Genomic DNA, 15986 nt, shown 5'->3' with positions numbered 1-15986 from the left:
TCTGATATATCCCACACCCCTCACTGTAACACTCTGATATATCCCACACCCCTCACTGTAACACTCTGATATATCCCACACCCCTCACTGCAACACTCTGATATACCCCACACCCCTCACTGTAACACTCTGATATATCCCACACCCCTCACTGTAACACTCTGATATATCCCACACCCCTCACTGTAACACTCTGATATACCCCACACCCCTCACTGTAGCACTCTGATATATCCCACACCCCTCACTGTAACACTCTGATGTACCCCACACCCCTCACTGTAACTCTCTGATATATCCCACACCCCTCACTGTAACACTCTGATATATCCCACACCCCTCACTGTAACACTCTGATATATCCCACACCCCTCACTGTAACACTCTGATATACCCCACACCCCTCACTGTAACACTCTGATATACCCCACACCCCTCACTGTAACACTCTGATATATCCCACACCCCTCACTGTAACACTCTGATATACCCCACACCCCTCACTGTAACACTCTGATATATCCCACACCCCTCACTGTAACACTCTGATATACCCCACACCCCTCACTGTAACACTCTGATATATCCCACACCCCTCACTGTAACACTCTGATATACCCCACACCCCTCACTGTAACACTCTGATATATCCCACACCCCTCACTGTAACACTCTGATATATCCCACACCCCTCACTGTAACACTCTGATATATCCCACACCCCTCACTGTAACACTCTGATATACCCCACACCCCTCACTGTAACACTCTGATATATCCCACACCCCTCACTGTAACACTCTGATATATCCCACACCCCTCACTGTAACACTCTGATATACCCCACACCCCTCACTGTAACACTCTGATATATCCCACACCCCTCACTGTAACACTCTGATATATCCCACACCCCTCACTGTAACACTCTGATATATCCCACACCCCTCACTGTAACACTCTGATATATCCCACACCCCTCACTGTAACACTCTGATATATCCCACACCCCTCACTGTAACACTCTGATATACCCCACACCCCTCACTGTAACACTCTGATATATCCCACACCCCTCACTGTAACACTCTGATATATCCCACACCCCTCACTGTAACACTCTGATATACCCCGCACCCCTCACTGTAACACTCTGATATACCCCACACCCCTCACTGTAACACTCTGATATACCCCACACCCCTCACTGTAACACTCTGATATATCGCACACCCCTCACTGTAACACTCTGATATATCCCACACCCCTCACTGCAACACTCTGATATATCCCACACCCCTCACTGTAACACTCTGATATATCCCACACCCCTCACTGTAACACTCTGATATATCCCACACCCCTCACTGTAACACTCTGATATATCCCACACCCCTCACTGTAACACTCTGATATATCCCGCACCCCTCACTGTAACACTCTGATATACCCCACACCCCTCACTGTAACACTCTGATATATCCCACACCCCTCACTGTAACACTCTGATATATCCCACACCCCTCACTGTAACACTCTGATATATCCCACACCCCTCACTGTAACACTCTGATATATCCCACACCCCTCACTGTAACACTCTGATATATCCCACACCCCTCACTGTAACACTCTGATATATCCCACACCCCTCACTGTAACACTCTGATATAACCCACACCCCTCACTGTAACACTCTGATATATCCCACACCCCTCACTGTAACACTCTGATATACCCCACACCCCTCACTGTAACACTCTGATATACCCCACACCCCTCACTGCAACTCTCTGATATATCCCACACCCCTCACTGTAACACTCTGATATATCCCACACCCCTCACTGTGACACTCTGATATATCCCGCACCCCTCACTGTAACACTCTGATATATCCCGCACCCCTCACTGTAACACTCTGATATATCCCACACCCCTCACTGTAACACTCTGATATATCCCACACCCCTCACTGTAACACTCTGATATATCCCACACCCCTCACTGTAACACTCTGATATATCCCACACCCCTCACTGTAACACTCTGATATATACCACACCCCTCACTGTAACACTCTGATATATCCCACACCCCTCACTGTAACACTCTGATATATCCCACACCCCTCACTGTAACACTCTGATATATCCCACACCCCTCACTGTAACACTCTGATATATCCCACACCCCTCACTGTAACACTCTGATATATCCCACACCCCTCACTGTAACACTCTGATATATCCCACACCCCTCACTGTAACACTCTGTTATATCCCACACCCCTCACTGTAACACTCTGATATATCCCACACCCCTCACTGTAACACTCTGATATATCCCGCACCCCTCACTGTAACACTCTGATATATCCCACACCCCTCACTGTAACACTCTGATATATCCCACACCCCTCACTGTAACACTCTGATATATCCCACACCCCTCACTGTAACACTCTGATATATCCCACACCCCTCACTGTAACACTCTGATATATCCCACACCCCTCACTGTAACACTCTGATATATCCCACACCCCTCACTGTAACACTCTAGAACTCACCGTCTGTGTCTGGACTGTAGATGGTGGATCCACACCCCCTGTGTCCGAACATGCCTGAGGTCTGGGAGTGCCCACACTGCTGGTAGTGCGAGGAAGCACAGGTGATAACTGAAGGTCGCATCTGTGGAGCAATAAGAGGGGAGGACGTGTCATTGCACGGCTTGAGTGGCCCAGAGTTTCCCAGAGGACAATGGGGCAGAGGGGCGGTCATTGGGGTCACGAGGTCACCATTTGACCTCTGTGATCTGGAATTGAACCCACCGTCAGGCTGATTTGAGGGCATTCTGCATCTTTCCGGTGTCTTGGACGGTGAAGTGAGTTTGGTGGACACAGTCCAGTGCCCAGGAAACATGGACAAGAACCATAATTCAGCATTTACTGGCCACGTCACTCACATGGGTCAGGATGGTTGTCTGGGAAATGGAACTTTCCACACTGTTGCAGCTTGGGAGATGCGGCACATTTTTACAGGCAAGTGTAAAGGGAGCTTTACTCTGTATCTAACCCTGTACCTGCCCTGGGAGTGTTTGATGGGACAGTGTAAAGGGAGCTTTACTCTGTATCTAACCCTGTACCAGCCCTGGGAGGGTTTGATGGGATGGTGTAGAGGGAGCTTTACTCTGTATCTAACCCTGTACCTGCCCTGGGAGTGTTTGATGGGACGGTGTAGAGGGAGCTTTACTCTGTATCTAACCCTGTACCTGCCCTGGGAGTGTTTGATGGGACAGTGTAGAGGGAGCTTTACTCTGTATCTAACCCTGTACCTGCCCTGGGAGTGTTTGATGGGACAGTGTACAGGGAGCTTTACTCTGTATCTAACCCTGTACCTGCCCTGGGAGTGTTTGATGGGACAGTGTAGAGGGAGCTTTACTCTGTATCTAACCCTGTACCTGCCCCTGGGAGTGTTTGATGGGACAGTGTAGAGGGAGCTTTACTCTGTATCTAACCCTGTACCTGCCCCTGGGAGTGTTTGATGGGACAGTGTAGAGGGAGCTTTACTCTGTATCTAACCCTGTACCTGCCCTGGGAGTGTTTGATGGGACAGTGTGGAGGGAGCTTTACTCTGTATCTAACCCTGTACCTGCCCTGGGAGTGTTTGATGGGACAGTGTCGAGGTAGCTTTACTCTGTATCTAACCCTGTACCTGCCCTGGGAGTGTTTGATGGGACAGTGTAGAGGGAGCTTTACTCTGTATCTAACCCTGTACCTGCCCTGGGAGTGTTTGATGGGACAGTGTAGAGGGAGCTTTACTCTGTATCTAACCCTGTACCTGCCCTGGGAGGGTTTGATGGGACAGTGCAGAGGGAGCTTTACTCTGTATCTAACCCTGTACCTGCCCTGGGAGTGTTTGATGGGACAGTGTAGAGGGAGCTTTACTCTGTATCTAACCCTGTACCTGCCCTGGGAGTGTTTGATGGGACAGTGTAGAGGGAGCTTTACTCTGTATCTCACCCTGTACCTGCCCTGGGAGTGTTTGATGGGACAGTGTCGAGGGAGCTTTACTCTGTATCTAACCCTGTACCTGCCCTGGGAGCGTTTGATGGGACAGTGTCGAGGGAGCTTTACTCTGTATCTAACCCTGTACCTGCCCTGGGAGTGTTTGATGGGACAGTGTAGAGGGAGCTTTACTCTGTATCTAACCCTGTACCTGCCCTGGGAGTGTTTGATGGGACAGTGTGGAGGGAGCTTTACTCTGTATCTAACCCTGCACCTGCCCTGGGAGCGTTTGATGGGACAGTGTAGAGGGAGCTTTACTCTGTATCTAACCCTGTACCTGCCCTGGGAGTGTTTGATGGGACAGTGTAGAGGGAGCTTTACTCTGTATCTAACCCTGTACCTGCCCTGGGAGTGTTTGATGGGACGGTGTAGAGGGAGCTTTACTCTGTATCTAACCCTGTACCTGCCCTGGGAGTGTTTGATGGGACAGTGTAGAGGGAGCTTTACTCTGTATCTAACCCTGTACCTGCCCTGGGAGTGTTTGATGGGACAGTGTAGAGGGAGCTTTACTCTGTATCTAACCCTGTACCCGCCCTGGGAGTGTTTGATGGGACAGTGTAGAGGGAGCTTTACTCTGTATCTAACCCTGTACCTGCCCTGGGAGTATTTGATGGGACAGTGTAGAGGGAGCTTTACTCTGTATCTCACCCTGTACCTGCCCTGGGAGTGTTTGATGGGACGGTGTAGAGGGAGCTTTACTCTCTATCTAACCCTGTACCTGCCCTGGGAGTGTTTGATGGGACGGTGCAGAGGGAGCTTTACTCTGTATCTAACCCTGTACCTGCCCTGGGAGTATTTGATGGGACAGTGTAGAGGGAGCTTTACTCTGTAACTAACCCTGTACCTGCCCTGGGAGTGTTTGATGGGACAGTGTAGAGGGAGCTTTACTCTGTATCTAACCCTGTACCTGCCCTGGGAGTGTTTGATGGGACAGTGTAGAGGGAGCTTTACTCTGTATCTAACCCTGTACCTGCCCTGGGAGGGTTTGATGGGACAGTGTAGAGGGAGCTTTACTCTGTATCTAACCCTGTACCTGCCCTGGGAGTGTTTGATGGGACAGTGTAGAGGGAGCTTTAGTCTGTATCTAACCCTGTACCTGCCCTGGGAGTGTTTGATGGGACAGTGTAGAGGGAGCTTTACTCTGTATCTCACCCTGTACCTGCCCTGGGAGTGTTTGATGGGACAGTGTCGAGGGAGCTTTACTCTGTATCTAACCCTGTACCTGCCCTGGGAGCGTTTGATGGGACAGTGTCGAGGGAGCTTTACTCTGTACAACTTCAACAAGACATCCCAACTCCTGCATTCAATGTTCTGACCAATGAAACCAAGCATGCTGAAGAAGGCATTCAGCATGCTTGGTTTCATTGGTCAGAACATTGAATGCAGGAGTTGGGATGTCTTGTTGAAGTTGTACAGGGCATTGGTGAGGCCACACTTGGAGTACTGTGTACAGTTCTGGTCACCCTATTATAGAAAGGATATTATTAAACTAGAAAGAGTGCAGAAAAGATTGACTAGGATGCTACCGGGACTTGATGGTTTGACTTACAGGGAGAGGTTAGACAGACTGGGACTTTATTCCCTGGAGAGTAGGAGGTTAAGGGGTGATCTTATAGAAGTCTATAAAATAATGAGGGGCATAGATAAGGTCGATAGTCAAAATCTTTTCCCAAAGGTAGGGGAGTCTATAACGAGGGGGCACAGATTTAAGGTGAGAGGGGAGAGATACAAAAGGATCCAGAGGGGCAATTTTTTCACTCAAAGGGTGGTGAGTGTCTGGAACGAGCTGCCAGAGGCAGTAGTAGAGGCGGGTACAATTTTGTCTTTTAAAAAGCATTTGGACAGTTACATGGGGAAGATGGGTATCGAGGGATATGGGCCAAGTGCAGGCAATTGGGACTAGCTTAGTGGTATAAACTGGGCGACATGGACATGTTGGGCCGAAGGGCCTGTTTCCATGTTGTAACTTCTATGATTCTATGTATCTAACCCTGTACCTGCCCTGGGAGTGTTTGATGGGACAGTGTAGAGGGAGCTTTACTCTGTATCTAACCCTGTACCTGCCCTGGGAGTGTTTGATGGGACAGTGTGGAGGGAGCTTTACTCTGTATCTAACCCTGCACCTGCCCTGGGAGCGTTTGATGGGACAGTGTAGAGGGAGCTTTACTCTGTATCTAACCCTGTACCTGCCCTGGGAGTGTTTGATGGGACAGTGTAGAGGGAGCTTTACTCTGTATCTAACCCTGTACCTGCCCTGGGAGTGTTTGATGGGACGGTGTAGAGGGAGCTTTACTCTGTATCTAACCCTGTACCTGCCCTGGGAGTGTTTGATGGGACAGTGTAGAGGGAGCTTTACTCTGTATCTAACCCTGTACCTGCCCTGGGAGTGTTTGATGGGACAGTGTAGAGGGAGCTTTACTCTGTATCTAACCCTGTACCCGCCCTGGGAGTGTTTGATGGGACAGTGTAGAGGGAGCTTTACTCTGTATCTAACCCTGTACCTGCCCTGGGAGTATTTGATGGGACAGTGTAGAGGGAGCTTTACTCTGTATCTCACCCTGTACCTGCCCTGGGAGTGTTTGATGGGACGGTGTAGAGGGAGCTTTACTCTCTATCTAACCCTGTACCTGCCCTGGGAGTGTTTGATGGGACGGTGCAGAGGGAGCTTTACTCTGTATCTAACCCTGTACCTGCCCTGGGAGTATTTGATGGGACAGTGTAGAGGGAGCTTTACTCTGTAACTAACCCTGTACCTGCCCTGGGAGTGTTTGATGGGACAGTGTAGAGGGAGCTTTACTCTGTATCTAACCCTGTACCTGCCCTGGGAGTGTTTGATGGGACAGTGTAGAGGGAGCTTTACTCTGTATCTAACCCTGTACCTGCCCTGGGAGTGTTTGATGGGACAGTGTAGAGGGAGCTTTACTCTGTATCTAACCCTGTACCTGCCCTGGGAGTGTTTGATGGGACAGTGTAGAGGGAGCTTTACTCTGTATCTAACCCTGTACCTGCCCTGGGAGTATTTGATGGGACAGTGTAGAGGGAGCTTTACTCTGTATCTAACCCTGTACCTGCCCTGGGAGTGTTTGATGGGACAGTGTAGAGGGAGCTTTACTCCGTATCTAACCCTGTACCTGCCCTGGGAGTGTTTGATGGGACAGTGTAGAGGGAGCTTTACTCTGTATCTCACCCTGTACCTGCCCCGGGAGTGTTTGATGGGACAGTGTAGAGGGAGCTTTACTCTGTATCTAACCCTGTACCTGCCCTGGGAGTATTTGATGGGACAGTGTAGAGGGAGCTTTACTCTGTATCTAACCCCGTACCTGCCCTGGGAGTGTTTGATGGGGACAGTGTAGAGGGAGCTTTACTCTGTATCTAACCCTGTACCTGCCCTGGGAGTGTTTGATGGGACAGTGTAGAGGGAGCTTTACTCTGTATCTAACCCTGTACCTGCCCTGGGAGTGTTTGACGGGACAGTGTAGAGGGAGCTTTACTCTGTATCTAACCCTGTACCTGCCCTGGGAGTGTTTGATGGGACAGTGTAGAGGGAGCTTTACTCTGTATCTAACCCTGTACCTGCCCCTGGGAGTGTTTGATGGGACAGTGTAGAGGGAGCTTTACTATGTATCTAACCCTGTACCTGCCCTGGGAGTGTTTGATGGGACAGTGTAGAGGGAGCTTTACTCTGTATCTAACCCTGTACCTGCCCTGGGAGTGTTTGATGGGACAGTGCAGAGGGAGCTTTACTCTGTATCTAACCCTGTACCTGCCCTGGGAGTGTTTGATGGGACAGTGTAGAGGGAGCTTTACTCTGTATCTAACCCTGTACCTGCCCTGGGAGTGTTTGATGGGACGGTGTAGAGGGAGCTTTACTCTGTATCTAACCCTGTACCTGCCCTGGGAGTGTTTGATGGGACGGTGTAGAGGGAGCTTTACTCTGTATCTAACCCTGTACCTGCCCTGGGAGTGTTTGATGGGACAGTGTAGAGGGAGCTTTACTCTGTATCTAACCCTGTACCTGCCCTGGGAGTGTTTGTTGGGACAGTGTAGAGGGAGCTTTACTCTGTATCTAACCCTGTACCTGCCCTGGGAGTGTTTGATGGGACAGTGTAGAGGGAGCTTTACTCTGTATCTAACCCTGTACCTGCCCTGGGAGTGTTTGTTGGGACAGTGTAGAGGGAGCTTTACTCTGTATCTAACCCTGTACCTGCCCTGGGAGTGTTTGATGGGACAGTGTAGAGGGAGCTTTACTCTGTATCTAACCCTGTACCTGCCCTGGGAGTGTTTGTTGGGACGGTGTAGAGGGAGCTTTACTCTGTATCTAACCCTGTACCTGCCCTGGGAGTGTTTGATGGGGACAGTGTAGAGGGAGCTTTACTCTGTATCTAACCCTGTACCTGCCCTGGGAGTGTTTGATGGGACAGTGTAGAGGGAGCTTTACTCTGTATCTAACCCTGTACCTGCCCTGGGAGTGTTTGACGGGACAGTGTAGAGGGAGCTTTACTCTGTATCTAACCCTGTACCTGCCCTGGGAGTGTTTGATGGGACAGTGTAGAGGGAGCTTTACTCTGTATCTAACCCTGTACCTGCCCTGGGAGTGTTTGATGGGACAGTGTAGAGGGAGCTTTACTCTGTATCTAACCCTGTACCTGCCCTGGGAGTGTTTGATGGGACAGTGTAGAGGGAGCTTTACTCTGTATCTAACCCTGTACCTGCCCCGGGAGTGTTTGATGGGACAGTGTAGAGGGAGCTTTACTCTGTATCTAACCCTGTACCTGCCCTGGGAGTGTTTGATGGGACAGTGTAGAGGGAGCTTTACTCTGTATCTAACCCTGTACCTGCCCTGGGAGTGTTTGATGGGACAGTGTAGAGGGAGCTTTACTCTGTATCTAACCCTGTACCTGCCCTGGGAGTGTTTGATGGGACAGTGTAGAGGGAGCTTTACTCTGTATCTAACCCTGTACCTGCCCTGGGAGTGTTTGATGGGACAGTGTAGAGGGAGCTTTACTCTGTATCTAACCCTGTACCTGCCCTGGGAGTGTTTGATGGGACAGTGTAGAGGGAGCTTTACTCTGTATCTAACCCTGTACCTGCCCTGGGAGTGTTTGATGGGACAGTGTAGAGGGAGCTTTACTCTGTATCTAACCCTGTACCTGCCCTGGGAGTGTTTGATGGGACAGTGTAGAGGGAGCTTTACTCTGTATCTAACCCTGTACCTGCCCTGGGAGTGTTTGATGGGACAGTGCAGAGGGAGCTTTACTCTGTATCTAACCCTGTACCTGCCCTGGGAGTGTTTGACGGGACAGTGTAGAGGGAGCTTTACTCTGTATCTAACCCTGTACCTGCCCCGGGAGTGTTTGATGGGACAGTGTTGAGGGAGCACTGTTGTCTTGAACCAACCTGCATGCCCGTCATGGGAAGCTGCCGAAGAGATTTGCCTTAACATTGGGATTGGGAATTTTCAATGGGAGCAATATTTCCTCATTTTAGTTCAAATTTGAGCCTGCGAGTTGGAAATGCAGTCAGATCGGAATTGAGGAAGCAAAGCCTCTGAGCTCGGCCACAAACCCCACACCCTCCCTTCCCAACCCCCTGGAGTCGAAGCCAGCCGTCCCCTTACCTGTTGGAGCATGCTCGGAGGCAGCGAGCTCAACGGGTTCGCGGTCGATTTGCTCAAGCCCGGCCGTTTCTTGATCAGGGCCAGCGGCTGGTCGGAGAGAGGGCTCTGGGCCCGCGCGGGAGGATCGTAACCATGGCCGCGCTGCGACGAGGCGGATGGGCCGAGACCTTTCCCCCGCTCGAGCCCCTTGAGGCCTTCTCCACCGACGGGCTTGTCTCTGTCATTGGGAGGAAGAAAGTAACATTAACAGGCACGCGAGCCTCAAAATGGCAGCTGTCCTTGATGGATCATGTTTAACGCCTTGGATTGGAGGTGGGGGGGGTTAAAGGTCGCGTGGGCAGAAGGGGCAATCTGGCGGGGAAGATCATCGGCCCTGGGGGAACCTGTCGGATTTATTTCAACGAGAGGACGACAAAGGTTGGCTTGCATCCCCTCCAGATTTCCATCCTTGCCTGCGCCTCCCAGGGCTTCGGAACCAAAACTACACCATTACGCGATTCTCCGGCGCCCTGTCACGGCCTCAGGACATCCCAAAGTGCGTCACAGCCAATGAAGTACCTTTTATTGAAGCGCAGTCACTGTTGTAATGTAGGAAACGCGGCAGACCAATTTGCGCACAGCAAGATCCCACAAACAACAATGAGATACTGACTTGATCATTTGTTTTTTTCTTAAGTGATGTTGGTTGAGGAACTCCTCCCCCCTCCCCCGCTCTTCTTCAAATAGTGGCCGTGGGATCTTTCATGTCCACCTGACAGGGCAGACCAGGCCTTGGTTTAATGTCTCACCCAATAGACGGCCCCTCCGACAGTGCAGCACCAGGGAGTGTCAGCCCAGATTGTGTGTCAAAGTTTCTGGTGCGGGGCTCGACCCCACAACCTTCTGCCTCAGAGGCGAGAGTGCTACCAGCGAGCCAAGGCTGACACCTATATGAGGTAATATCGAACCCGTGCTGTACCTGCCCTGGGAGTGTTTGATGGGACAGTGTAGAGGGAGCTTTACTCTGTATCTAACCCTGCAGCTGCCCTGGGAGTGTTTGATGGGACAGTGTAGAGGGAGCTTTACTCTGTATCTAACCCTGTACCTGCCCTGGGAGTGTTTGATGGGACAGTGTGGAGGGAGCTTTACTCTGTATCTAACCCTGTACCTGCCCTGGGAGTGTTTGATGGGACGGTGTAGAGGGAGCTTTACTCTGTATCTAACCCTGTACCTGCCCTGGGAGTGTTTGATGGGACAGTGTGGAGGGAGCTTTACTCTGCATCTAACCCTGTACCTGCCCTGGGAGTGTTTGATGGGACGGTGTAGAGGGAGCTTTACTCTGTATCTAACCCTGTACCTGCCCTGGGAGTGTTTGATGGGACAGTGTAGAGGGAGCTTTACTCTGTATCTAACCCTGTACCTGCCCTGGGAGTGTTTGATGGGACAGTGTGGAGGGAGCTTTACTCTGTATCTAACCCTGTACCTGCCCTGGGAGTGTTTGATGGGACAGTGTAGAGGGAGCTTTACTCTGTATCTAACCCTGTACCCGCCCTGGGAGTGTTTGATGGGACAGTGTAGAGGGAGCTTTACTCTGTATCTAACCCTGTACCTGCCCTGGGAGTGTTTGACGGGACAGTGTAGAGGGAGCTTTACTCTGTATCTAACCCTGTACCTGCCCTGGGAGTGTTTGATGGGACAGTGTAGAGGGAGCTTTACTCTGTATCTAACCCTGTACCTGCCCTGGGAGTGTTTGATGGGACAGTGTAGAGGGAGCTTTACTCTGTATCTAACCCTGTACCTGCCCTGGGAGTGTTTGATGGGACAGTGTAGAGGGAGCTTTACTCTGTATCTAACCCTGTACCTGCCCTGGGAGTGTTTGATGGGACAGTGTAGAGGGAGCTTTACTCTGTATCTAACCCTGTACCTGCCCTGGGAGTGTTTGATGGGACAGTGCAGAGGGAGCTTTACTCTGTATCTAACCCTGTACCTGCCCTGGGAGTGTTTGATGGGACAGTGCAGAGGGAGCTTTACTCTGTATCTAACCCTGTACCTGCCCTGGGAGTGTTTGATGGGACAGTGTAGAGGGAGCTTTACTCTGTATCTAACCCGTGCTGTCCCTGCCCTGGGAGTGTTTGATGGGACAGTGTAGAGGGAGCTTTACTCTGTATCTAACCCTGTACCTGCCCTGGGAGTGTTTGATGGGACAGTGTAGAGGGAGCTTTACTCTGTATCTAACCCTGTACCTGCCCTGGGAGTGTTTGATGGGACAGTGTAGAGGGAGCTTTACTCTGTATCTAACCCTGTACCTGCCCTGGGAGTGTTTGATGGGACAGTGTAGAGGGAGCTTTACTCTGTATCTAACCCTGTACCTGCCCTGGGAGTGTTTGATGGGACAGTGTAGAGGGAGCTTTACTCTGTATCTAACCCTGTACCTGCCCTGGGAGTGTTTGATGGGACAGTGTAGAGGGAGCTTTACTCTGTATCTAACCCTGTACCTGCCCTGGGAGTGTTTGATGGGACAGTGTAGAGGGAGCTTTACTCTGTATCTAACCCTGTACCTGCCCTGGGAGTGTTTGACGGGACAGTGTAGAGGGAGCTTTACTCTGTATCTAACCCTGTACCTGCCCTGGGAGTGTTTGATGGGACAGTGTAGAGGGAGCTTTACTCTGTATCTAACCCTGTACCTGCCCTGGGAGTGTTTGATGGGACAGTGTAGAGGGAGCTTTACTCTGTATCTAACCCTGTACCTGCCCCTGGGAGTGTTTGATGGGACAGTGTAGAGGGAGCTTTACTCTGTATCTAACCCTGTACCTGCCCTGGGAGTGTTTGATGGGACAGTGTAGAGGGAGCTTTACTCTGTATCTAACCCTGTACCTGCCCTGGGAGTGTTTGATGGGACAGTGTAGAGGGAGCTTTACTCTGTATCTAACCCTGTACCTGCCCTGGGAGTGTTTGATGGGACAGTGTAGAGGGAGCTTTACTCTGTATCTAACCCTGTACCTGCCCTGGGAGTGTTTGATGGGACAGTGTGGAGGGAGCTTTACTCTGTATCTAACCCTGTACCTGCCCTGGGAGTATTTGATGGGACAGTGGAGAGGGAGCTTTACTCTGTATCTAACCCTGTACCTGCCCTGGGAGTGTTTGATGGGACAGTGTAGAGGGAGCTTTACTCTGTATCTAACCCTGTACCTGCCCTGGGAGTGTTTGATGGGACAGTGTAGAGGGAGCTTTACTCTGTATCTAACCCTGTACCTGCCCTGGGAGTGTTTGATGGGACAGTGTAGAGGGAGCTTTACTCTGTATCTAACCCTGTACCTGCCCTGAGAGTGTTTGATGAGACAGTGTAGAGGGAGCTTTACTCTGTATCTAACCCTGTACCTGCCCTGGGAGTGTTTGATGGGACAGTGTAGAGGGAGCTTTACTCTGTATCTAACCCGTGCTGTACCTGCCCTGGGAGTGTTTGATGGGACGGTGTAGAGGGAGCTTCACTCTGTATCTAACCCTGTACCTGCCCTGGGAGTGTTTGATGGGACAGTGTAGAGGGAGCTTTACTCTGTATCTAACCCTGTACGTGCCCTGGGAGTGTTTGATGGGACAGTGTAGAGGGAGCTTTACTCTGTATCTAACCCTGTACCTGCCCTGGGAGTGTTTGATGGGACAGTGTAGAGGGAGCTTTACTCTGTATCTAACCCTGTACCTGCCCTGGGAGTGTTTGATGGGACAGTGTGGAGGGAGCTTTACTCTGTATCTAACCCTGTACCTGCCCTGGGAGTGTTTGATGGGACAGTGTGGAGGGAGCTTTACTCTGTATCTAACCCGTGCTGTCCCTGCTAACTCCCGCCACTGGTGCCTGTAAGATATCATTGTGTGTTCTTTCACCTCATGCACATTATCTGAAGCAAGCGCCACCTTAGCAACCAGTGTGTTCGGCTAAATAACGCCCTGGTTTCGTGCCCTGCAGGGAGTCGAGGATCATGTGGCTGGTTTGATTCGGTTTATTGCCCGCCTCTTGTATCCTGCTCCTCCTCCAGGGTTGAGACTGCTCCTACTCCGGATGCAGGCTGCACGCCGGTTGCTTCTTGAAGTGGGCCGAGGTGCAGCCTGAGGCTCAGTTGCCAGCAGAGCTGAGGTAATAGGTGGCCATATGCCAGCACTTGGAAGAAGTGGCTTGGTTACCCACGCACGCAGGGAGGGAGCTGGCAGTCTTCACCCACATGCAGGCGATTCTGCTGAGGTTGGAGTCTGCAGTTTTCACACGACAAAACCTGCTTTTTCAGAGCTTCTGAGTGCGTTTTTCTCCTTCAGGCAAGTGGTTGGGCTACTAAAGGCCATATTGAATTGCCCTGTCTCCTGCTGGTCTCTAGGGATAGAGGCCCTGACTCCTGCTGGTCTCCTGCTGGTCTCTAGGGAGAGAGGCCCTGACTCCTGCTGGTCTCTAGGGAGAGAGGCCCTGACTCCTGCTGGTCTCCTGCTGGTCTCTAGGGAGAGAGGCCCTGACTCCTGCTGGTCTCTAGGGAGAGAGGCCCTGACTCCTGCTGGTCTCCTGCTGGTCTCTAGGGAGAGAGGCCCTGACTCCTGCTGGTCTCTAGGGAGAGAGGCCCTGACTCCTGCTGGTCTCCTGCTGGTCTCTAGGGAGAGAGGCCCTGTCTCCTGCTGGTCTCTAGGGAGAGAGGCCCTGTCTCCTGCTGGTCTCTAGGGAGAGAGGCCCTGACTCCTGCTGGTCTCCTGCTGGTCTCTAGGGAGAGAGGCCCTGACTCCTGCTGGTCTCCTGCTGGTCTCTAGGGATAGAGGCCCTGACTCCTGCTGGTCTCTAGGGATAGAGGCCCTGACTCCTGCTGGTCTCTAGGGAGAGAGGCCCTGTCTCCTGCTGGTCTCTAGGGATAGAGGCCCTGACTCCTGCTGGTCTCTAGGGATAGAGGCCCTGACTCCTGCTGGTCTCTAGGGATAGAGGCCCTGACTCCTGCTGGTCTCTAGGGAGAGAGGCCCTGACTCCTGCTGGTCTCTAGGGATAGAGGCCCTGTCTCCTGCTGGTCTCTAGGGAGAGAGGCCCTGACTCCTGCTGGTCTCTAGGGATAGAGGCCCTGACTCCTGCTGGTCTCTAGGGATAGAGGCCCTGACTCCTGCTGGTCTCTAGGGAGAGAGGCCCTGACTCCTGCTGGTCTCTAGGGATAGAGGCCCTGTCTCCTGCTGGTCTCCAGGGAGAGAGGCCCTGACTCCTGCTGGTCTCTAGGGATAGAGGCCCTGACTCTTGCTGGTCTCTAGGGATAGAGGCCCTGACTCCTGCTGGTCTCTAGGGATAGAGGCCCTGACTCCTGCTGGTCTCTAGGGATTGAGGCCCTGACTCCTGCTGGTCTCTAGGGATAGAGGCCCTGACTCCTGCTGGTCTCTAGGGATAGAGGCCCTGACTCCTGCTGGTCTCTAGGGATTGAGGTTCTGACTCCTGCTGGTCTCTAGGGATAGAGGCCCTGACTCCTGCTGGTCTCTTGGGATAGAGGCCCTGACTCGTGCTGGTCTCTAGGGATAGAGGCCCTGACTCCTGCTGGTCTCTAGGGATAGAGGCCCTGACTCCTGCTGGTCTCTAGGGACAGAGGCCCTGACTCCTGCTGGTCTCTAGGGACAGAGGCCCTGACTCCTACTGGTCTCTAGGGATAGAGGCCCTGACTCCTGCTGGTCTCTAGGGATAGAGGCCCTGACTCCTGCTGGTCTCTAGGGATAGAGGCCCTGACTCCTGCTGGTCTCTAGGGACAGAGGCCCTGACTCCTGCTGGTCTCTAGGGACAGAGGCCCTGACTCCTGCTGGTCTCTAGGGACAGAGCCACTGACTCCTGCTGGTCTCTAGGGATTGAGGCCCTGACTCCTGCTGGTCTCTAGGGACAGAGGCCCTGACTCCTGCTGGTCTCTAGGGATAGAGGCCCTGTCTCCTGCTGGTCTCTAGGGAGAGAGGCCCTGACTCCTGCTGGTCTCTAGGGAGAGAGGCCCTGACTCCTGCTGGTCTCTAGGGATAGAGGCCCTGTCTCCTGCTGGTCTCTAGGGATAGAGGCCCTGACTCCTGCTGGTCTCTAGGGATAGAGGCCCTGACTCCTGCTGGTCTCTAGGGATAGAGGCCCTGACTCCTGCTGGTCTCTAGGGATAGAGGCCCTGACTCCTGCTGGTCTCCAGGGATAGAGGCCCTGTCTCCTGCTGGTCTATAGGGAGAGAGGCCCTGACTCCTGCTGGTCTCTAGGGATAGAGGCCCTGTCTCCTGCTGGTCTCTAGGGATAGAGGCCCTGACTCCTGCTGGTCTCTAGGGATAGAGGCCCTGACTCCTGCTGGTCTCTAGGGA

At 52.1% G+C, this 15986-nt stretch overlaps 1 protein-coding gene across 1 annotated transcript in view; it reads right to left on the bottom strand.

The window, feature by feature from the left end:
• LOC137319795 (transcription cofactor vestigial-like protein 4) overlaps positions 1 to 10176 on the bottom strand; it is a 35377-nt gene extending 25201 nt beyond the window's left edge. Inside the window, exons 1-3 of the mRNA XM_067981728.1 lie at positions 10172 to 10176; positions 9687 to 9903; positions 2573 to 2693 (exon numbers count right to left, since the gene is read on the bottom strand). Coding sequence (XP_067837829.1) covers positions 2573 to 2693; positions 9687 to 9903; positions 10172 to 10176 — 343 coding nt within the window. The remainder of the gene's footprint in view (positions 1 to 2572; positions 2694 to 9686; positions 9904 to 10171) is intronic.
• Positions 10177 to 15986: the final 5810 nt, after the last annotated feature.

This window comes from Heptranchias perlo, unplaced genomic scaffold (genome assembly GCF_035084215.1).
Source record: "Heptranchias perlo isolate sHepPer1 unplaced genomic scaffold, sHepPer1.hap1 HAP1_SCAFFOLD_890, whole genome shotgun sequence".
Classification (NCBI taxonomy): Eukaryota; Metazoa; Chordata; class Chondrichthyes; order Hexanchiformes; family Hexanchidae; genus Heptranchias; species Heptranchias perlo.
This window is presented reverse-complemented; position numbering and strand designations above follow the sequence as displayed.